This window comes from Pteropus medius, unplaced genomic scaffold (assembly GCF_902729225.1).
Source record: "Pteropus medius unplaced genomic scaffold, Ma_sr-lr_union100, whole genome shotgun sequence".
NCBI lineage: Eukaryota > Metazoa > Chordata > Mammalia > Chiroptera > Pteropodidae > Pteropus > Pteropus medius.
In genome coordinates this window covers 1-23,558 of record NW_024342466.1, presented here as the reverse complement: position 1 = coordinate 23,558, position 23,558 = coordinate 1, and the positions used below count along the sequence as shown (strand labels likewise).

Genomic DNA, 23,558 nt, shown 5'->3' with positions numbered 1-23,558 from the left:
AGAGTAGGCCGTCCTTGGGGTCTGGCAACCAAGCCCCAGGCCCGGTCCCCTGCGGCCACCTGTCGCCATTGACTGACTACATCACGGCTCCAGCTCACCCCCTCTTCTCTCTCAAAGCCTTTGCCGTGGCCTCATCTCCGCCCCCCTGACCGGCCTCTCTCCGTCCCTATTACGGGCCTGCTCAGGATGTCACCCCTCTATTCTAAACAGCCTAGGACTCGGTGGGGCTTTCCAAGGCCTCCAGGGTGTACCTCCGGCCTCCCTCTCACTCCTCATCCCCACCCCTAATCTTGCCTGAACCCCCACAGGACGCTCCACCCCAAACCCTCCCTGCCCCGTCTTCACTCCCCCGCAGCCTTCCCTCAGGGTATGCCCTGAGCCCTGACACCTGTCCTGTGGCTCCACAAGCCCCCTTCCTCTGGGAAGCCACCCCTGCTCCTGAGGCAGAAGTGACCTCGCCCCTGTGCAGCCTCAAGTTTGAGCAGCTCCGGGCACTTTCAGTCATCAGTATGCCACCAGCCTGCCCGGGTGCAAAGGCCTGTGTGCAGGGCATCATGTTCAAGTCTGCCTGGGCCCCTCCATCCTCAGCATAGCCACAGGGACGAAGAGAAGACTGCTGGGGACAGTTAAGCACCTACTGTGGACCAGGCACGCCTGTGGGGACCTTACGTACTGTAGGCCATTTAAGTACACATGGCATGAGTTGAACCAAAGGCCATGGGGGCTGTGACTTCCGGAGGAGGACGGAGGCTGCACGGCCAGGCTGAGCAGAGTCCTGCCCCCAGACGTGATCCAGGCATTGGGAGACCAGCCCGGCAGCCCACACAACCTTCCTGGCTTGTCACCTTGGCGATTCTGGAGGATGCACTGAAAATCTTCTCCACGTCCAAGCCCTGGAGGTCCTCCTTGCACTTTGCGAGCTCCAGCTCCTTGGAAGCACCCCATGAGGAGCAGGTCTGACTTGCTGTTGGGAGGACAGTTTCGGTCACGACCCGCAAGGACAGAGGGCCACATCATGGCGGCCACATCATGGCGCCCTGGTCCCCGAGGCCGTCGGCTCTGCGGGCCTGGACCGCACCGTGGAGCTGGACATCCCGTCCCCTCCCGTCTTTGCTCTCACTGTTCCCCACATCGCCCCTACACGAGGCTCAAACGCCTGCTGTCCTGCGATGGACACTCCGCCAGCCGCCAGGCCAGAGGCGAGCTCCCCCGCTCCAAGGCCAGCACACTGCCTTCTTCCCTGAGCTCATCTCTGGCCAGTGTTGCTGTTTCCTTGGTATCTGTGAGCTGGCCTTGTCCCAGTGAGGCCCAACGCATGCCCTCAATGAGATGCACTGAGCCTCTCCTTCCAGAAGCTTCCAATGCCTCTCAATGAGCACGGCACCCTCTCTACTGTCTCTGCTGGTCACCCTTGTTTGTCGACACAGAGTGGCCACACTCCTCCCCCAGGCGAGCCCCGCAGCCGACAGCCCCGGCTTCAGCCCTCTCTCCTGGCCAGGAAAGGCTGGTGATTCACGTTCCCCATACCATGAAGATCCAGCAGGCTGGACAGGACATCCATCGAGGCCATGCGGGTCCTTTTGTGGGAGTCACAGGTGCAGGGGGCAATGAGTCCAACCAGCGCGCCGAACTGCCCCAGCTTCAGCGGGATCTGAGGGACAGGGGACCTCAAGGCTCACACCCTCTGTCCACTCACGCCCACTTGGTGCTGCCCAGGGGCAGCGTCGTGGGCAGCTGGAGTGGCTGAACCCCGCTCTGAAAACACCACCCCTGTCTGGGAAGGGGACGGTGCCACCATCTGCCTGACACTCAAGTTTCTACCTCCCGTGCCCCACCGTTGGGTCCTTGGGGGCTGAGCAGCCAGCATCCAAGGGGTCCAGCTGACCGCGGACCCAGGCTCCATGTCCAGGTCCTGCCTTATGCCTGTAACTGAGCCCTGGGCTCAAACCTGGGCTTCCCCACTCACTACCTGTGTGACCTGAGTACATACTCTCAGGTCCCCGTGTTCCCTGTCTGGTAAGAATGGCACCTCCAGTGTCGTGAGAACTGCATCAGAACATCCAGGCGACGCACTCAGCACAGTGTCTGGCCTCAAACGTTCCTTAGTGTGAGTCTCAGCCCCAGACTCGCTTTGTTGGGCCTGTGACCCCTGCCAGGGTCTCGCCTGCCTGAGACCTGAGGCTGGTCCCCACGCCCCAGCCCCAGGTCACCACTGTCCTCCGGCCGGGCGACCCGGCACTCACACAGACGCCGACGCTCTGGACGTAGATCTGCATGAGGCGGAGATGGAGGTTCATGGCCTTCTCCCGCTCCCACTCTTTCTCCGACAAGATCCACTTTTCCAGGAGCTGTGGAGAGAGCCCAGGACACCGACGGGGGCGTCGAAATCCCATGGACAGCCTTTCCTGGCCCACATTGCCCTCCTCGTTTCTCCTACTCAGAAGCTGACTTCCCATGCTTCTAGATGGTTCTAGACGCTTCCGGTGTTCTTCCCACGCCCCACCACTAGGGTGATGAAGTTGTGGGCAGAGAGAGAGAGCGCCCTCCAGCTCCCAAGGACGGCTCTTGTCTGATGTGCTCCGCCTCGCTCCAAATGTTTGCCTGCAGGTAAACAGGACCAGGAGCACAGCCCGCCCTGTATGCTGCCTAAACGTTCGTGCATCTGATAACAGAGCTTAATGATTCATGAAGCAGCATCCATGGGATGCAGCAGCCAAGGAAAAAGCCGGTGGACTCATACTGTCTGCTCCTGATTTCCAGACTTATTATAACATTATGGTAATCAAGACAGGATGACACTGGGGTGAAGACAGACAAATGTGTCAATGGAGCAGAGTAAGTGTCCGAAAATAGAACCACATATGCATAGTCCGCTGATTTTTAACAAAGGTGCAAAGGTAAGTCAGTGGAGAAGAGTCTTTTCAACAAATGATACTGCAGCAAGCACTTGGTTATCCACGGGCAAACAAATAAAAATTAAATAAACTCTGATCCATACCTCATGCCACATACAAAGCGCAACTCGAAATATATCATAGACTTAATTGTAACACCTGAAACTGTTAAGTTTTAGAAGTAAATCTTTGCGACCTTGGGTCAGGCCAAGATTTCTTCGATGTGACACCAAAAGCATGATCGATAAAAGAAAAAACGATAAATTAGACTTCGTCAAAATTACAAACTTCTGCTCTTCAAAAGACACTGTGAAATTAATAAAAAGACGAGTCATAGACAAGGAGAAGATATTTGCAAGTTACGTTTCTGATAAAGGCCTCGTATCCAGAATATACAAAAACTCTAAAAATTCAATAAGAGAATAAACAACCTCATTTCAAAATAAACCAGCATCCTCCCCAAACGGCAAGATTATGAAAGACGAAAAAAGACTGAGGAAGTTTTCCAGACGGATGAGAAAAGGGACACGACGATTATAGGCAACACGGAACCCCGGTGAGATCCGGAACCGGGGGAGAAATCGCTATAAAGGATATTATTGGAACCATTACTGAAATTCGAATATAGACCATCGATTAGAATATAGCATGGTATTGAAATTATGTAAGAGAATATTCTTGTTTTTGATATCTGCAACTAACTCTCAATGATTCAAAAGGCACAGGTGTGTGTATGTGTGTGAGAGAGATTGAGAGAGAGAGAGAGAGAGACAGAGAGAGAGAAGAGAAAGGAGAGAAAGAAAATGTGGCAAAATATTAAGAATTGTGAATCTGGGTGAAAGGTATATAGTTCTTTGTACTATTTTCGCAACTTTTCAGCAAGTTTGTGATTTTATCTAAATAAAATTACCAAAAACAATTTTTAACTCATGCCTCTGTTTCCCACAGAGAATCTGGCCCTCAGGCCAGCTTTCTGGGAGGGGCGGCCATCCCTGGCTCTGGACCCCGCCAGGCAACTCACATGCACCATCTCCTGTAGCCCCTTGGGGTCCAGCTGCCTCTGCATGAGGCCCTCCATCAGCTGCTCCAGGGCACGCAGGGCGTTCGTGTACAGGGTCTATGACGAGAGAGGGGAGCTCTGGGCAGCAATGAGGGGTGCACAGCGTGAGATGGTCTGATAATCATCCCTTCTGCTCAGATTGAGTTCTTTACACTCATCTTTTCGTGTGACGTACACGACAATCTCTTAAGAGGAACTGTTTTCAAAGAAGGAAACTGAACCTGTGGAGCCCTCTTCTCCTGATTCCTCATCCGGGGGCAGGCTCTGGAGGCGCCGACGGCTACCTGACCACAAAAGATGTGCCCTCCTTTCCCACAGCAGTCCTGGGAAATCAGCCATCTGGTTGGGACTGCACTTCCCAGGAGCCATTGCCTCTAGGTGGAGCTGTATGACTGAGTTCTGGCCCATGGAAGGTGGGGAAGTTCATTAATCCTCCATATTCTTTCTCTTCCTCTCCACCCCCCGGACCTTCCGAATCACACTTTGAAGATAGCAGAGGCCCTGAACAGCGCCATCCCTACCCCCCACCACCAACTGGACATTACTTGAGTGTAAAATCAGCGTCTATCTTGTGAAACCATGGAGATCTGGGGACTCCTCTGTTATAGCAGCTAGCATGACCTTATGCTCACTAACACACTCCGCTGCACTTGGCTGCTCTAACCACGCATAGATGGCTCTCGGCACTGCCCACACTCATGTCAACTTTCAAGTGCTGACCCAGAAAACGAGGAGGCCCAGAACAACCTACCTTAATGGACTCATTGTCCTCTCCTGGGGGTTGGAGAGAAATTAAAGAATGTATACTGATGTCCATCAGCTCACTGTTTTCCTCTGAGGAGTAGAAAGGCTTCACTTTACTAGGGAAAGGAGAAGGGACGAGAGGAGTGGTCAGCGGAGGGTTGAGACCCTGCCCCGTCGGGGGTGCAGAGGCATGTCACAGAGCAAGGCAGAGGCCGGCTTCCCTGGTCGGAGGTTCAGGCTTGTGCCCCTCCCCAGGGAGTCCATCTCCGCCCAGCCATCAGAGTCCGGGGACTGTCTGTGACTGAGGGGGAGCCTCAGGGGTCCAAAACCATCTCTCCTCCTGGTTGCTGTTCTAACCCTGTCCCTCTCCTGCTCAGAAGCAATCCACCGCTCCTCCCTCACCACAAGGGACTCTGCCTCCCAGGCTGGTGCTGGCCCAGGGGTCAAGTACAATACCTGGACCAGCAGCAGCAGCACCACCACCACCACCACCACCACCACCACCTTGGAGCTTCTTAGAAATGCAAATTCTATGGTCCCACCTCAGAGCTACTGAATCAAAAACTCGGGGGTGGGGCCCAGCCATCTGTGATTTAATAAACACTCCAGGGTAGTAAGTAGCTGCTTAATGCATGTAGCTCATTCTCCTTCGACCCCTTAATCAAGAGTTCTCAAGCTGAGATGCATATTAGAATTACCTGGAGAGCTGTTAAGGGCCCCCCAGGGCCAAGTCGGGCTCCACAGGTCCTTATTTAAAGGTCTGTGGTGGGGTTGGGGTATCCACATTGTTGACCCTATTGTGCCTCTAGAATTGGGAGCCACCATCCCATTGAAACTCTTGCACTCCAAAGGGATCCTGTCCTGCTGGGAGCTTCCAGCTCCTGCCCAAATCCAGCTCTTTTGTTTCGACCCCGGTCAGAAGTCAAACTCCTTTGGCCAACTCCTTCTTAAAGGCCCTGATCTAGCGACTGAATTGCATCTCTTTCATAGCCCTCTGCTTCCGATCTTAGATTTGTTTGTTGTTCACCCAAACACTCAGCTCCGATCCCTGAGTCCCTGCGCATGTGTTAACGAGTCTGTCTTCTCTCCCAGGCCCTGAAAGGATGTGTGTGAAATTTACTTACTGTGCGCTGCCTCTTAAAGCAATAAGTAGTTCTGCTATGAGCTTAAATGGTGAACCTACCCCCACTGGTGAAGAGTTTCTAGAGACGACCCAACCATTTCAAACACAACTTTACAAACGCACAGTGAATGGACAGTTCCAGGAAGGCAACCTCAGGCATTCTGTTACTTCCATTATAATTATTAATCCTTGTATTAACCGTATTAATACCGTGTCAATAGACAAATTCCTTGACTGAGCCCAGACCAACCGGAAGGATGCCATCTCCCTGCCGTTCTATTCAGTTTCACTGTATGATTTCTTGCTCGAAACATCTCCTAGTGGACTAAAGAAGAGCCCACCTCCCTGCCGGTCATGTCCCAATCCAAAAAGAAGAGCCCAGCTTGAAATATTGTTGAGATTTATGGAAAAGAGCTGACGGAAGCAGACCCCTGTCTTCTGATGGCCGGTTGAGCCAGGAGCTGCCTGAGCCCTTGCTACAGGGGCGGCCGCCCAAGGAGCACTGAAGGCTGGTCTCAGCCTCCACCTTTACCCAGGAGAAGTGCCCGGGGCACAGGAAGGGGCCCGGCTCACCTCAAGTGCGAGAGGGCATCCATCGCCATGGCCCGCACAGGGGAAACCAGGGTGTCGATTGGTTCCGCCTTGATGATGGCCTGCGGGACACGGCGGGACAGTGAGCTGCCAGGCCACTCGGCGTCCCAGTCCAGGCAGGAGAGGGGGCCTTGACTCACACTGACTCTGAGGGTAGCAGCGTTCCCCAGGGTGATTGCTCCTTTCCTTCTCCGGGCCTCCCATTCCACCCACATTTCGCTTCCCTCCAGAAGTGCTTCCAGCTCAGCTGGAGCAGTTTCCAGGGCCAAGGGATCGTAAGGGACTGCGGAAGTCTAGAGACAGACAGTAGCTGTCCCACAAACTCCATCAGCCCATCACCGCTTCTTGCCTTTGGGTGGTTGACATTTTCTAGATCTCACTAAAGTTCTGTGTGAACATAGCTCTCAATAAAAATAGCCTGCAGCAGATGCCGACCCGCTAAGTCCCTCCTCTGGAGAAACACGGGGCCACGGCGGGACTGATCCAGTGGACCTCCGTCTCCCAGCCCTGAGCCAGCCACCTCGGGGCCACCACGGAGCCCGTCTGGTTCCTGGCTGTGATACCTTTTATCGGCTACAAGAATATCGTACGCAGAATCTTGCAGTTGGAACAAAGAAGAACTGAGACAGAAGGGGCTTCAGAGACCCCTGTAGCCCCCTGGCCTCCCAGATGCCCTCGGGAACTCTGAAACCTCTGACAAGGTGGAAGCCAGTCAGCAGAGTTAGACCCCAAACCTCCTAGCAGAGAAAGCGCCCCCGCCCGCTTACCATTACAATGGCGGTAAGAGTCGTCTTTTGGCCAAATTGAAAGTCCTCCAGGTCCTTGATGTTTTTGATGGCACTGGTGACCTGCGCCACACTCTTCATGAAGGCCATTTTGAGGCAGATGTCCTGTGTCCAGACCAAGACGGGGAGAAGGAAGGAGCACGTTGGGAGTGATCCTCAGGGTCCTGAGTCACAGCCCTGGCTCCCAGCCCCCACGGCCGTATGGGTACGGACACCCCTCCCTCCCGGATCGCGCTGAGGAAGAGTCAGTGTCAGGGGTGCTCGGAGAGACCGCAGCCTCATTCTGTCTTTCGGCCACCTGACAGAGCATCTGCCACATGTCCCGGACGTGGGCCGCGCTCCGATGCTCCGTGGAAGACGCCGCCCGCCCTGGACCCCCACACCGTGCCTGAGTGGGGAGGGGCAGTTGATCGATGGACACAGAGTTTTAGGTTACAATATGAGAAGTCCTGCAGATGGATGACAGTGATGGTCACACAACTGTGTGAACGTATGTAGTGCCACTTAAAAGTGGTCATGGTAACTAACTTTTTTTACGTGTATTTTTATCACAATTTAAACAACAATAATAAAATAATGTTTGCTTTATTCTCTGAGTTTTCTTGCTATTCCAAGAAAGTCACTAGTCCCTTCACGTTTCTGACTACAGGCCCCTTGTCCCTTATGAAAAAGTTTTTAGTCAGGTGGCCGGGGGGGGCGGGGTGGGGAAAAGTGAGAGGGTGAGGGAGAAAGAGGCTGGAATGAGGGGCTCATCCTGTGATTTCTGGGGGACAACACTCCCTCCCAGCTCTCTTTGGAGAGGCTGCCCTACCCTCCCCCCCCACCCCGCAGCAGAGAGCAGAAAACGGGCAACGGGCTCCCCATGCTGGCGGTCAGGTAGGACTCCTGGATGTCTCTTCGCGGGCCGTGGGCTGCCTAAGTCCAACTCCTGGCTTCACCGCCCCCCAGAAAATGATGCAGAGTGACTTCCAGCAGCCTGGATCGAGGAGGGCAGCCCCCAGGCACTGGATGCAGGTCTGTGGCGTCCCGGGGTTACCTGGCAGCTGCTGGTGTAGTGGTGAATGATCTTAGAGGTGATGGGGTTGTCCGCATGGGTGAGGAGCATCTGCGGGTGACAGTGTGAGGCCACACAGCTGTACATCACCATGAGCGCACTCTTCACCGTCTCCCGCCTCCAGGGATGGTCCTTCTGCAAGGACGAGAAGGGGGAGAAGCACCGGTGAGGGGCCATCTGCTCAACTTGCCCTCTGGGAGGCAGCAGGTTCTGCCCCAGCTGTGTGCGGACAGTCTCTGGTTGGAAGACCAAAAGAGCTGTTGAGCTGGATAAAGGTGCCTGAAATACTCACTTATTTACTCATTCATTCGACACTTCTGTATTGAGCACTTACAACACACCGGGCCCTGGGTGCAAAGCGGTGAGCCACAGACCAAGGCCAGGACTACCTGCTGGCTGCGAGCAGGTGTTTAGTGGACAGCCCTATACACAGGCTGGCTGTCCTCCCTTCATGCCTCCACCTGCCAGGCACTTGTGCTGGGCCAGGGGCTCTCATGATTCTGGGGATCCTCTTGGGAGGAGGTGTTGGGGGCCGCCAAACTCAACACGAAAGGTGGGGCAGGAGCTCCCACGCCCTGCCAGGCCGTGAGGAGAAATCCAGGTCTCAGGTCCTGCTCCATGGAGAAGCGTGGGCAGAAGCCTGGGACACTCTGAATTCTTTCCATCCAAACTGCCAGACCGCTAGGGCGAGGACCCAAGGTCAAGGTCAAAGCTTAAGGCATCCGTGACTTCAGATGGTTGCCCACTGCGGGCTCGGCCAGCCTGTGGCACTGCGCCCTGTGGCAGGAAGTTGGGCTAGAGGCCAGCCATGGGCCACTTGTGTCCAACTCCTGGTTTCACCACCGAACAAGCTTCTGTGTCTTGTCTACACGGCAGTGGGCATTACAGCCGCTCCTGCCCAGCCCCATTGATTCGCCAAGGCAGAGCTCTTAACACGTGGAAACCACCTGCAGCTCCTTCAGCTCCAGTGGGTCTGGGTGAGGCCTGAGACCCTGCATTCTCAGGCAGCATCATGAGTGGCTAGGCCTCCTCTGCAAGATGGGACATGGAAAGGCCCTCCCCGTGTTCTTTAGATGACCCACCTGCAAAGGCTCGGTTGGAGGCGGCCTCCGGATCTCAGTCATTTCGATGGCAGGGGACACAGAGGGGAATCTCTTACTGTGACGACCTCAGTTGGGTGCTGAGAGCACCGCAGCTCTAATCGGGCCCGGGAGACCTGTTTGTGGGGCAAAGGGGACCTACCCGCCAAGCGCCAATCTGCCAGGATTGCTCTGACTCCTGGATCCTCTCCTCGAAGTCATGGAGCACGTTCAGCACCGTCTTGACCTGGCCCCGGGCGCACAAGCCAAAGCACAGAATCACGCCCTGTGGGGAGACCCAGCCAGCCGGGGTGAAGGGGCGGACAAGGGGTACTGCAGGACCCCCATTCACGAGTGCGCATGCACACACACAAACAGGTTCATACACACATGCACCTATGCACACACGCACAGGCACACAAGTGCCTGCACACAAGGCAGGCATGCACAGCGCATGTACACACACATGCACGCACAGACATGCAGAGTGACTTCCAACAGCTTGGATGCACACACATGCATGCACCTACACACAGGCATGTACACACGCGCACACATGCATGCCACACTCACGCGTGCATGCACCTACACACACAGATGCACCCATGCGCCTCAACCTGCATGTGCTCAGACATGTAGGCACGCACACACATGAACGTCCCTACACACGGGCATGTACACAGACGCATACACATGCAAGCACTCACACACTCATGCATGCACACATGCACAGGCACACACATGCACACACGCATGCATGTACACACACTCACGGGCACACGTGTGCATGTGCGCACGGAGGCGCACACATGCATGCACATGCCCTATCCCCTGAGGGCGCAGAGGGCTCTGGCAGAAGGAGGGGGCTGAGGGGCACCCTGACCTCCCGGTCGAAGTCATTGCCATAGTCCGTCTTGTACAGCAGCTCCAGCAGCAGCACCTCCACCTTGTCGGCCTCCAGGCCCGTGGCCAAGGTGAACCCCAAGGCCCTGTACAGAAAGCCCTAGAGAGGCAGACGACAAGGGAGCTTCAGGCCTCCCTACTGCGCCTCCAGGGGTCGCTGCTTGGGGAGTGTGATACATACTGTTTCTCTAGTGTTTGTTTTAAAGTGCAGATATCTCTGCATTTTGTATATTTTTTGAAAGAAATGTTCAGATGATTCTGGAGAGATTGGACTGTGTGAGGGCAAGCATGTTATAAATAGTGAGGGCCAGATTTCTCTCCTATATAAGTTGAACCAAGTTATACTCCTACCAACAAATCTAAAAGCACCTATTTTCCCATGTTCTCTCTCACGTAAGACATTACCAGTGAGAGGTGGGACAACTGCATTTTCGTTTGTTTCTTTATTAGTCATGTTGGTCATCTTTGCATATTTTCATGATCCATCCTTTGAATTTCTGTCTACATCCTTCCCTCATTTTCTATCGGATTATTTCTCCTATTTTATTTTTCATTTGTAAGAACTTTGTGCTATATTTGGAGAAATAATAGAACAGACCTATATTATTTCATTCAACCCACGCAACAACTCTAGAGGGTAATTATGAGCCAGGATTTAAAATCAAGCACAGTCTGAGGTTCATCCCTTAATGATCACTTCTCAGGAGACGCAGCTGGCAGATCTGTCTCGGTAGGATATTTTCGCAATGTCTCTTTGCCCTTTCGATTTTATTCGTAGCAATTTTGTTTTGTCACACAAGAAATTTTCATTTTCATCGAGAAAATGTCTCTTTTTTGTCTTTCTTGTTTCTTTTCATGCATGTGAAGGCCTATTCCATGTTAAGATTCTAAAAATATTCATCAATATATTCTTCTGATCGTTCCACAGTTTTATTTTGCACGCGTAAATCTTGGACTTTTCTGAGGCAGCAAATACTTCCTTAATGGGCTTCGTTTTCACTATGCTCTTAGCTATCCGCTGACATTTTTTTTCATTCAGGTGAACTTGGAAATAATCTTGTCAAATTCCACAAAATTGTCACATTTCCACACACACACAAAACGCTCCTTTTGGGAATTTGACTGGCAGTAAATAATTTACTTCCAGATTAATTTGAGAGCAGTGGACACCTTGACCACACTGAGACTTCCCATTTACGAACGAGAGATGGTATCTATTTTATTACGGCTTCTTTTAGCTTCCTTGCCTCTCCTTGGAATTCTGTGTGTTCACATCAGTCTCACGTTATTTCATATATTCCGTATTTTACAACTGAACATAAATTGATTATATATTTTACGTTACATTGCCCCTTTGAACAAGATCTGTTTTCATTATATGGTACTCTTGTTTTATTCGTATATAGGAGGAAAATGACTTCTGCATATTAATTTTGGAACGAGACTGGCTCCCTCTACTGGGGTTGTCAGTCTGGAGACTACTGATTGTCTTCTCGTCCCCACCTGGAGGATGCCAGTTGAGCAATGAAGAGCTTGGAAGGGTCTTGATCAAGTTCCTTAAGCCACTGTATCCAACTGTGTCTTTAAAGTTATCCGAGCCACCATAATTCTATTCACTGACTTCCCTTAAGCCGGGTGAATTATCATAATATGGTTAAATTGTGTGCGTTCGCTTATTAAATACTATATACAACTTTCTTTCCAATGGACATCTGGTCTTAATATCTGATAAGAGATTGTACTTGCAAATCTATAGCATTTAGCTACAGAAAATATCCGTAAGATATAATTTACTATTTGTGATTTTTACATACTCACCTTTAAAGGATGTATATTTGAACAAACACAAATCTTTTGGTCGATCCCTGTAAAAACCTTTTTTTAAACATCTTCATTGAGGTATAATTTGTATACCACAAAATTAACCCATTTAAAGTTTACAGATACAATGATGTATTCACAGAATGATGCAACCATCACCACAGTGTCATTTAGGAACACTTTCCTCACCCCAGAAGGAAACCCCGGACCCGCTGGCAGTGAACCCACATTTCATCTTCGCGGAGATGCCCATCGTGGACATTTCAAGTCAATAAAGTCATGTAATACGTGCCCTTTTGTGTTCCTTTGCCTCTGGCTTCCTTCGCTTAGCATAACGTTTCCAAGGCCATCCTCTCTGTACCGTACGTATACCAGCACTTCATTCCTGTCGTGGCTGAAGACTGTTCCATTGTACGGATATGCCACCTTTTGCTTCTCCGCTCATCGTGGATGGACATTTAAGTTATCTCCACTTTGGGGCTATTTAAGTAATGCTGCTACGAACATTCATGTACAAGTTTTTCTGTGGATATATGATTCCATTCTCCTGGGCGCATATAACTAGCAGTGGGATTGCGGGTCGTACGTTAACTCTATACCTAACATTTCGAGGAAGTGCCAAACTGTTTTTCAGAGCTACTGCACCATTTTACATTTACACCAGCAATAGATGAGGGTTCAAATGTCTCTATATTCTTGCCAACACTTGTCATTATCTGCCTTTTTTATTATAGCCATCTTTGTGTGTATGGAGTGGTATCTCATGGTGGTTTTGATTTGCATTTCCCTAATGGTAATGAGTTCGAACGTTTTTTCATGTACTTACTTGTTGTTTGTGTGTCTTATTTGAAAAAATGTCTATTCAGATCCTTTGCCCATTTTTAACTGTCTTAATTGTCTTTATTATGGAATCATAAGAGTTCTTTGTATACCCTAGATATATAAAGTCTCTGATCAGACACTCGATTTGCAAATATTTTTCTCTCATTTTGAGGAGTATCTTTTCATTTCCTTGATGGTACTATTTTCAGCATAAGAGTTTTTCGTTTTGACGACGTTTAATTTATCTAGTTTTTCTTTTTATCATTCGTGTGTTTGGGTGTCACATCTCAAAAGACATTGCCCAAGCCAAGGTCATGAAGATTTACACCTATGTTTTCTTTTAAGAGTTGTATGCTTTTAGCTTTTACATGCACATCTAGGGTCCATTTTGAGTTAAGTTTTGTGTATGGTGTGAGGAAGGTGTCCAACGTCATGATTTTTTCAGGGGATGTGCAGTTGTCCCAGTACCATTTGTACTACGAGACAACCCCTGGTGGAGACTATTCTTTGCTCGTTGAATTGTCTTGGCACCTTTGTCAAAAATCAGTTGACAGTAAATGTGAGGTTTACTTCTAGACTCTCAATTCTATGCCATCAACCTACATGCCGATTCTTATGCCACTGCCACACTGTCCTGTTTGCTGCCATTGTGTCTAAGAAGTCTTGAAATTGAAAAGTTGGAGTCCTCCAACTTTGTTCTTTGTTATCATGATTATGTTGGCTATTCTGGGCCCCTTGCATTTCCATGTGAATTTCAGCTTGTGGATCTTTAGGAGGAAAAAAGTCCAGCCGGAATTATAATAGGGGTCATGTTGACTCTACAGATACATTTGGAGAGTGTCGTCATCTTAACCTCATTGCCTTCCAATCCATGAATATGGGATGCTTTCCAGCGATTGAGACCTCTGATATCGTTCAACAATATTTATAGTTTTATAAATACCTTTTCGTGCTGAAATAGCTCGATATGGTTATGCGCCAGTGTCCAGATGAGTCAGGTGTAAGAAACCACATCCAGCAATCTGTCAGCTGGGGGTGGAGACGGTTGGGAGTCCAGCTTCTAACCCCAGGTTGCCCAATCTTTCTTCTTCCTCCTCCAAGCTTTATCTTTCTCACCACTGCGCTAGAACCTGGCGACCCCTTTGGCATTCCATGGTTCAGTGCCGTTCTCGCCGTGTTCACTATTTACCAAAACACTGTTCAGACATCTCCACCCTTGCCTGTTGGACTCTGCTACGAGACAACCCCAGGTGGAGAGTGGAGTGAGAAGGATGGGCAAGCTGATGGCTGGAGAAGAGCTCCCCAGCTCCACCAAAGCAGCTTCTTAAAGAGAATCAAAATAAAAACCTGAAACTCACTGATCTGGACCACCCCGTCTCCTCCCAGGCGCATCTGCTCTACCTAACACACAGTGTGACCCTGTGCATGCCAAAGCCCCTTTCGTCCCCTTCCCTGCTGGCACTGCCCTGCCAGTGTGGGGACCAACCTTCTCCAGAGATGGGCTGTCGAGGCTCTCAATCTGGTTGTTCAGCTCTTTGCTCAGACGTAGGCTCCAGTTTGAACCCCGCGTCTTCTTGAGGGAGTTTCTCAGAAACTGGAGAGGCAGGAGACATTCGTGCTCCAGAAGGGCTGTGTGACCTTGAGTAGCGGCCCCGTCCTCTCTAGCCACCTTCCTCATCCTCTGGATCCCCCGACCCATAAAGCCCAGATCCCGTGCTAACGTTCCGTGGGCCTGCGCATCTGGGAGATAGCTGCGGCTTGGAGGGCTTTGGGGGGTGTCAGCCCTGTGCTGATTTCCTGAGTGAGTGGAAGGCCTTTAGTTTTCCCCTGCTGGTAGATAAAGCTGTGGACATGCGTGGCACCCGCAAGTTCTCTGGCAGAAGGAGAATGAATGTGTCCTTTAGGGGCTCTCAAACTCCCCACTGACTGGGTCACCTCTTTACCTGAATCAGCTTGTCCTCCCAGGTCTTCTGATTCCAGGTAAACTCGGTATGTTCTGCAGAAAGAAGGGTCACACACGCCACTGTCTTCTGCCACTTCCCTCTGGGGCACCTCCTTAGCCCGGGCCTAAAAGCCCTCCACAGATAGGCTTGCCACACTCTGCATTTCCCTCCCGACCTTGCCAAGGACCAAAACAGGCTGTGCTGATCCACCTGGAACCTCAGCTCCTGCTGTTCAAGCCACGCGATTAGCACCCCAGCCCGTACACTGAGAGGGCGGTGGGCTCCGGGTGGACGCCTGGGCGCCTCACCTTCCAGGTACTTGACCAGCAGGGGAATCTCCAGCTCCCACATGTCAGCCATGGCGGGCGCAATGCTGTGGCTCAGGGTACTCAGGAGGTTGAGCATGGCTATCCCACGGCCCTCCCCCTTGTAGGGAGATGACATCAGCACCTGGAGGGCACCAAGACTCCAGTGGGGCTCTGCCTGGGCTGGGCAGCCCCGGGCACCTCACTCCCGGAAAGGAGAGGAGAGACAAGACCACGGGGTCCCTCCCCACCCCGGGCTTCCAGAGTCCACACCAAGAGGGGGACATCGGCCTGCCGTGGGGGTAGGCAGGCCACTGTCCTGGGGATGCTTTGAGGCTGCTCAAAGGCTGAGCAGAGGAATCTGAGGGCAGGTCCAAGCACACTGTCCCTGGCATGTTTCCCAGAGAGGGACACCAGGGACCGGGAAAGCCCTGTTGTGCCAAGCGTCCAGCTCCTTCCTCCCTCTTGGGGCTCTGGGAACTAGGAGCTCAAAGAAGTGCCACAGGACGTGGCCTCAGCAAGGCCAAGGCACAGCCCCGGTGAGCCACTCACCAGGAGACGGGCTAGCAGCTTCTGCGGTGCTGGCAGGTCCACTGAGGAAGAAAGAGATTTAACCCGCACTGAGCACCTGGCCCAAACCAGCGTGCGTCCTCGTGTCCCTGAGGGGGCTTTGCCCTGGAAGGCGCTTCCCCAACACCATCTCATTGTCCCCACAGCGGAGAGTGGGTCAGCGCAGGGGGTTTTCATAAAGAACATCATTTTAATTGGCTCATCCTGGAAAGAATGGAGAACCATGCTATGCACAGGGGAGTATAAGATGCTGTTTTCAGGATCTGCCCACTCTGTGGGACACCAGGACCTGCCACGACAGTGTTTGCTTCCTCCTGTAACCTTGGCATTACTCTCAGACACTCTCCGTCACCTCGGGCCAAAGGCAGGCTTTGGGAGTCAGTGAGTCCGTCAGAAGCAAAAACGACACTTGGACCAGTGGGCAAGGGAGGGCCAGGCCTGCTGAGAAGTTGCAGGTGGAAGGGTCCCGGAGAGGACTCAGCCCCAGTGTGGCAGGCAGACCTCGGGGCTCGCCTAGCTCCTTGCTCAGGGTAGGCTCCACACTTTGCTGTCCCTGGGTCCTAAAGGGCTCCTGAAATCACCTCCACTGCCAGCCACACCCATCCAGCACAGGCCCTGGGCCATGAGAGAAGCCCACTTGCCACAGTGTCACTCCATACGTAGGTGGGCCGGAGAGATTGATGTTAACATTCCGGGGTACCGCGATGTGGTGGTTTAGAGAGGCCTTAGCTGGGACATCTGTAGCTCTTCCAACTGGCTCACAGAAGCCCAGAGAGGGCAGCCCCAGGGAGAGGCTAAGCCAGGACCTCTGCAGGGCGGGGTCCAGGCCGCTGGGTCTAGGCCAGGGGTGTGAGGACAGGAATGAGCTTCCAGAGGAAGTTTGCCAAATGTTACCCCCTCCTCAGATGTGACAAGGACAAGCCGTGGCCTGGCTGTGTGGACTCCAGGACGCTCCCTGGAGCGGAGAAGCAGCCCACACCTGCCTAGTCCCACAAGCCAGCACAGGGATGCTGCCCACCATGCTTGTGCTTGCTGGCCGTGCTGGCCTCCAGCTCGCTGGCGTGCAGCTGTCTCTCGGCCAGGTTCGTGAGGCTGATGCAGATGGGGGTCAAGGCTTCCGTGTAATCTGTCTCCATGATGTAGCACAGGAGCCTCACCCAGAACTCCTGGAAGGTAGGGAGGCAGGATGAGCTGGGGTGTCCCATGGCCATGCGAGACCCCACAGTGTGGGCCTCACCTCAGTCCTCCAGGATCACACTCCCCCAATCCCGCCGCTGACAGCCTCCACCCTAACTGGCTCTGCTGCCAGCCCTGGTCTTTGTCAGGGCCATTTATGTGGCACCCACCCGATATAGCCGAGGGAGTCAGCAGTGATCACTCTGTTTCTCATGATTTCTGCTATTAAGATAACAGAAATCGGATAGGGGCCTATGGACACGCTTAATGTCCATAAAGATATGTATCCTCCTTGAGCGGTCATGGTAAAGTTTTCCTGTCTTATTGCTATGTCACTGTGTGCTGCTATTGAAACTGCACACATTCGTTTCCCCTGAAGCCCGTGAACTCCTTGGGGTCATACCGAGCCCTCTGGTGTACTGTCTCACGTCTTTCTCATTGTAGGAACTAACCGAATATTTATGGAATTAAACCACTAACATCGTTTCTTTACACACAGACACACACATGAGGACTGAAGGGGCTCTAAGGGAACAAACGCACTTCGGGCAACTAATCGACTGATACGTATTAAGGCCTAGTGTGTGCCAGGCAGGGCGATCGCATCTGGGGGCTCTGGTTCCCCATCGAGGAACTGGGTCTTGAAGGATGAGAGCTCAGGCGCTTGGAAGATCAGGGCCCCACGCACCCCAGGCAGCGGAAATGGCAGGAGCGACGGTGCAGAGTTCGGGACACGCGCAAACCCCCCAGCCGGGGCAGTGCAGCTGCAGCATGCCAGCCCGTGGGTGGCTGGGTGGGGCGCACTCACGTTGGTCATGCCACTGACAGAGGAGGTTATGATCCTCACAGTGTCCATGGTGACCTTGTGGACCATCTTCTCCTCCAGGTCCCTCTGATAGAAGCTTTCTCGGCGATTTGTCTGGAATGCAGAACCGAGGGTTCCCCACTCGTGGGCTGGCAAGAGGCTTGCCACGGTCTTGGGCGTGGTCTCCTCACCCCCATCGGGCTTGATGCCCAGAGACTCCGGGGTGCTCAGAACTTTGCAAGTGTCTCCGTATTTTCTAGACCTAGACCCCTGCCTGTGCGGCTCGCCCACCCTTACCCGCAGTTTCCCCTGCGTTAAGTGCTTGTGTCACGAGCGTACGTGCATGCCGGTTCAGGCTCAGGTGCGCTCTTTCTCCAGTGCTTTGCAAACCGGTTCCGAAGTCCGTCTACTCCACGTCAGGACACTCACCAGTTTGTAGGTAGATAGTGTCAGCTGCACGGACACGTACTTCAAGCCCCAGCCTTTGATCTTGTCCTGGAAGCCAGACAGAGCCAGCTGGCCGATGATGCGGAGAATAGCCATTCTCACCTGAGGGGACAGGGCGGCGGACACGCTGGGGTTTGGGGTGGGCTCCTGGGCGAGAGGCTTGGCATCTAACACCCAATCCTGCGACATGAGATTTCCGGAACGGGGGGTGCTCTGGGCTGGAAGAGGCCTCAGGGGCCACCTGGCTATTGCCCACTGTGTCCTCCACTCCGTGTCTCATCCGGAGGGTCCCACTCTGCAGCGTGCTCACCCTGGGGCCTCATCTGAGCCATTCAGAGACACGGCGTGCACCCCTATTACTCAGAGGACGGCCAGACTCTTCTCCTGGGTGCTCCCCGGGGGGACAGCACAGGACCAAGCTAATCCCCCCTCCCTTCGCAGCTTCCAGGTACTGAGGACGGCTCCGTCTAAACCTCAAGCCCAAGCCCTCATTCCCTCCCTGCTTCGTGCAGACACTCCCGCCCCAGTCCTCCCCCACTGGGGGACGTGTAGCAGCCCCAGGGTCCTCAGCCATAACCGAGGCTGTGTTCAGAGCTGGCCGGTGGCTGCAGGGGAGACTTTATTTGGAAGATGGAGGTGTATTCCTCAGCTGCTTCGTCCACGCATGATAAGGATCTTTACAAAAGCCCTGGGCAGCGGAGCGGCTCTGGCCGAAGCTGGATGGGCTAGGCCGGTCCTTTGTCCAGGGTGCTGTCTGCGACCCTTCGCTGGAATGCTTGGTAAAAGTGAGAGTGAGCGTGGGCACGGCGTCCTGGGGCCTCGCTCTCCTCCAGCCCTGCTCAGTGGTGGCGGGAAGCTGGCTTTTCCAACAAGAGGCGCTATGTGAGGAGGCCAGCCTCCAGCCACACAGCTGGAGAGGAGCGAATGCCACTCCGATGGGAGGCCACCTGCCGGCTTCCCTCCACTTCGCTGGCAGAGGACCCGGAGAGCCATTCCCCGCGGGGCCGCCGCCCTGTTACCTTGGAGCGGGTGTCTGACAGGGTGTTCTTGACGACCCGGATGGCCAGGTAGATGGTCCTGGCAGTCATTCTGGGCTCTGAAAGAAGAAAACCTGCCTGGAGGGCCGCCGGCCTTGGGGCTGGGCTCTGATAGGATGCCCGGAACTGCTGGCCTCCAAGTACGCCTTCCTCGGGGAGCCAGGCGTCGTGTGGCTTCTCCAAGTCACAGGCCCCTGGGAGCCCCTGACTCAGCGGCACCCACTGGGGGCACTTCCCTCCGAAGCCTCACTGCTCTCCCCACAACCGCCCCACCCGGGCCCTGCCTAGGGGGCGATGTGTTTACAGCGTGGCTTCCCCGGCCTCTGCACCTTGTGTCCATTTTGGACCCAGCTGGACTCTCCTTGAAAAGCGGGGTCTCCACCTAAAAGCTCATTAGTCCCCTCAGCTGGACACACAGTAGGCACACAGAGGCTGCAAAGCACAGCTGTAGAGAGCCTGGGCGCCAGTACCCAGCTGCCTGGCTTCCAAGCCTGGCCCTGTCCCATCTCAGCTGTGCGACCTCGGGCGAATTACTTAACCTCTCTGTGCCTCAGTTTCCTTACCTGTAAAATGTGGGTAATTATAGTACCTCCCTCACAGAGCTGCTGTGAGCAGCAATGGGCCAACACAGAGCCTGGCACATAAGACGTGCTGCTGCTGTGTTTGCTGCTTGTAGAACCCATAACAGCACCACCACTTAAAGGAGGAGGAAGGTTAAGGGAGGCGAGAAAGCGCCACCACGAGAAGGTTCTGGAGAGATCCAGTACGAATAGCATTAGAGTTAGGTTCTCAGGCTGACGCCATGCGCAAGGCCGGAAGTCACCGGAAGTCAACACTGGTGGACGAAAAAGAGGAAACGAGGGCGGAATAGAGGGTGACAGGCAGTCAGGCACCACAGGGGACGTTGCTTTGCTTCTCAATATAAAAACAGTATACGGGCATTGCAAACTTAAAACAAAAGACAGCCTCTCCCAATGGTTGAGGCGTGTCCTTCTAAACCCACGTATGCACAAATAAACATACAGGTTTCTTTCAAATAGCAAGGTCATGCTATACATACTGTCCCCTACGGTATTGTTACACTTAACTGAAGGCAGCTTTTTCATGAAAAAGTATAGGTTGACTATTCCCTTAATGGTCATATGATATTTGACTATGTGGATATATTATCATTTATTCCACGAATTCCCGATAGAAAAATATTCAGATCGTTTCTAATGTTTTTGCTTTAATGCGCGATGCAATAAATGAACACGTTTGTCCAATTACCTTTGGGCAATTATTTCTTTCGGACAATTGACAAAATGTTGGATTGTCGAGACCAGGTTGTGGTCGCTGTGTATTTGAGCATCTAGAATTCTTTATGAATTTACAGCCCTGTTAACGAAGTACAAGCAGCTGGTCTCTCGTTATTCTAGACAGAGGATTGGCAAAGTGTAACCCACAGGCCAAACCCAACCCGAAGCCCGTTTTTGTAAAGTTTACAGCCATGTTCTGCAGCGTGTGACCACCTTTGCTCTACAGTGGCAGAGTGAGCGATTGCTCCATTGAGCCTGTGGCCTGCAAAACTGAAAATACTTTTTTGTTTGTTTTTTTAACAGAAAAATGGATAGGCAAATTCTAGCCAGTATCATCTCTGCCCGTTAATAGGTCAAAAGGGTCTCATTGTTGCTTAAATTTACATTTATTTAAGTTAGGGATTTACTGTCAAGAGAAGGTCCTTCATATACAGTTGCCCAGTCTGGGCATTGCACAAGGGCACCCAGTTGAAGGGCTGAACAGAAGCCACCCATGCGCTTCTTGTCATGAGCATGCAGGGCTGCGTGCTCCCAGCAGGAGGTGCCTTGATCAAAAGGTGCTGTTTGAGCTCCTGCCTTGGATGGGGACAGAATCTCCCTTTTGGTATCAAGGCCAGGTTTCAAGTTCCGGCTTAGGATTTAGAATCAGAGGTTTAGACTAAGGTTGGGCATTGGGTCAACGAGGCTTTGGGGCTGTGCCTACATGACATAACAGGCTTTCTATTCACCTGGGATTTAGCTTTGGAGGTTAGTACTAGGATTCAGGTTAACAGCTTCAAGGTCAGACTCAGGTGGAAGCTGGGACTCCCGGTTCAAGGAGAGAGTTGGGGGTGGGAAGGGTGGGTCACAGCGCTGGTTAGGTTCGAGGACAGAAAATGCGAAGCAGCAGAGAGCCGGGGCTCCTTCGCCCACCCAGCAGTGTCTCGGAAGGGGGAAATGACACAGGTCCAGACACGGGTGAGACCCGCCTCCCCTGGCCGCCGCTGGCCTCCCTCCCCTTGCTCACCATCTGCGCTCACCACTGCCCTGATCAGGGTCAGCGTCCCCACGCGGACGGCCTCCTTGCTCATCTCTATCTGGCTGAGGAAGAACTTCATCAGCTCTTTGGGGTAGGAGCGGGCTGCAGGGGGAAGGACCGCTGTCGTCGGGCCCACCGAGCCGGAGCGAGGGGAGGGGTCCCGCACCCGACCCCGGTCGCCCACGCTCCGAGCCTCACCGAGGGCTATGAAGCAGTGCACCACCTCGGTCAGGTTCTGGCCGCTGTACTGCTGCTGGGCGGGGGCCTTGGTGCACACCTGGGGAGGGGGCGAGCAGGGAGGGTGGGTGACATCACAGCCGGACAGCGGAAGGAGGGCGCACGGGAGCGAGATCCGGGCTCCACCCCAGTCTCCCCTTCGCTCTGCTCGGCCACGCCCCCTCCTGCAGCTGCTTCCTGCTGATGAGCCCTGAGGATGCCACGCCCTGCGAGCCGGCCAGCCTCACCTGGACATGCAGTTCTGTGAAAATAGTGTGGAGCTGCATTTGGGGGACAGGGGTGCTGGTGGTGACCGACACTTCCAGGATCTGCCTCAAGACCTGTCGTGGAAGGGCAGATGGGGCCGATGACCTGCTAACTCAGGGCCACAATCTAGGCCCTTGCTACTTAGCCTGGTTAAAAATGCAGCCTCTCAGGCTGTGCCCCAGACCCGCTGAACCTGACTCTGTGTTTCAACCAGCACTGCCCACCCCCAGGCAATTCCGGTGACGCTCAAGGCTATCTCCACCTTCCTCTCCTAGTCCCCTGGCAGTGAATGCCATTCTTTAGCCAGAATGATCTCCGGGTGGCTCCCTAAATCCATCATGCTCATTTCTGCTGCTTCTTTTACAGCCAAGGACCACATCTCATCTGTAGATGAGTGACTGCTTTACAGTATACACGAGCCCACTCAGAACCCTGAGACAGCCCCATCTCACACGGGTTAAAGGCTATCAGGGGCTGAAGGGTGTCCCCCCAAATTCCTGTCCACCTGCATCCTCTGAATGTGACCCGTTTGGAAATAGGGACTTAGCAGATGTAATTAGCTAAGAGTCTCAGATGGGATCCTCTTGAATTTAGGGTGGGCTCTAAATTTGAAGACTGGTGTCCTCATAAGAAGAAGAGGAGGGACGCAGAGAGAGGCACGGGGAAGACGGCCATGTGAGAAGGAGGGGCACGTTTCGAGGTGCCACCACGGGCCAGGCCATGCCGGGGACCATCGGAGGCTGGAAGAGGCAGAGAGGACTCAGCACGGCCCTGCCGACACCTTGATCGTGCACTTCTGGTCTCCAGAACCACGAGACAACAAATTTCTGCTGTTTAAGCCACCTGCCTTGCGTTTCTTTGGGGCAGCAGCCCCAGGAAACTGGTACGAAGCCCACAGCCTCACTGTGGCCTCTAGGAGCATTGGGAGCTTGTCCCTTCTACCTAAAATGGCAGCATTCGTTTCCCAAGGACGCTAAAAGTGCCAGGCCCCGTGGCCCCTTGCAAGGCACGGATGTTGGGTCTGCTGTCAGATGTCAACATGTCTGACATCCCACCTTCCACCCAGATGACTTCCCCCTGGGACACGGGAACCAAGCCTCGGCCCGGGCAGTCGCCGCGTGGCCCGCACCTGTGTGATGAAGAGGGCCTCCAGGCTGCCCTGGTACTCTGCCAGCAGCAGTGGGATGTAGTCGTACACCTGCTCCCGCAGGTCGTCGTTGGGCAGCAGGAGGCTCAGCATGGGCTTCAGGGACTTGATGACCCCATGCTTCACCTACCACAGGAGCGGGGGTTTGGACTCCTCGGCCCAGGACCCCCGGCAAGGCCCCGTGATGTCAGCCTTGTCTACAGAATCAAGGGCATGTGACAGAGGGGACCTTGGAAGTAGGGTCACAACCTCACTCAAGGCCCCACAGCTGGGCAGTGAGGGCAGACCGTCCCCATGAGTTCTGGCTGGGTCACTTGGGTGACCTTAGGCAGGTACTTAATCTCTCTCTGCCTCAATTTCCCATTGGTGAAACAGTCCTACAGCAAGGAGCTGACATGGAAATAGCTCGCATAGGTAAAGCACCCAGAGAGCGGTGAGCACCTGCACACAGGT

At 53.3% G+C, this 23,558-nt stretch overlaps 1 protein-coding gene across 1 annotated transcript in view; it reads right to left on the bottom strand.

Moving 5' to 3' along the window:
* Window positions 1–23,231, bottom strand: part of MROH2A (maestro heat like repeat family member 2A) — a gene marked incomplete at its 5' end in the record, with an annotated part of 30,069 nt that extends 6,838 nt beyond the window's left edge. The window contains 22 exons of the mRNA XM_039859945.1: window positions 846–964; window positions 1,528–1,651; window positions 2,244–2,348; window positions 3,916–4,011; window positions 4,706–4,814; window positions 6,395–6,474; window positions 7,180–7,302; window positions 8,234–8,386; window positions 9,494–9,616; window positions 10,214–10,333; window positions 14,363–14,470; window positions 14,820–14,872; window positions 15,128–15,269; window positions 15,677–15,717; window positions 16,713–16,860; window positions 17,679–17,789; window positions 18,105–18,224; window positions 19,142–19,218; window positions 21,464–21,577; window positions 21,674–21,752; window positions 21,940–22,032; window positions 23,088–23,231. Coding sequence (XP_039715879.1) covers window positions 846–964; window positions 1,528–1,651; window positions 2,244–2,348; window positions 3,916–4,011; window positions 4,706–4,814; window positions 6,395–6,474; window positions 7,180–7,302; window positions 8,234–8,386; window positions 9,494–9,616; window positions 10,214–10,333; window positions 14,363–14,470; window positions 14,820–14,872; window positions 15,128–15,269; window positions 15,677–15,717; window positions 16,713–16,860; window positions 17,679–17,789; window positions 18,105–18,224; window positions 19,142–19,218; window positions 21,464–21,577; window positions 21,674–21,752; window positions 21,940–22,032; window positions 23,088–23,231 — 2,382 coding nt within the window. The remainder of the gene's footprint in view (window positions 1–845; window positions 965–1,527; window positions 1,652–2,243; window positions 2,349–3,915; window positions 4,012–4,705; window positions 4,815–6,394; window positions 6,475–7,179; window positions 7,303–8,233; window positions 8,387–9,493; window positions 9,617–10,213; window positions 10,334–14,362; window positions 14,471–14,819; window positions 14,873–15,127; window positions 15,270–15,676; window positions 15,718–16,712; window positions 16,861–17,678; window positions 17,790–18,104; window positions 18,225–19,141; window positions 19,219–21,463; window positions 21,578–21,673; window positions 21,753–21,939; window positions 22,033–23,087) is intronic.
* Window positions 23,232–23,558: the final 327 nt, after the last annotated feature.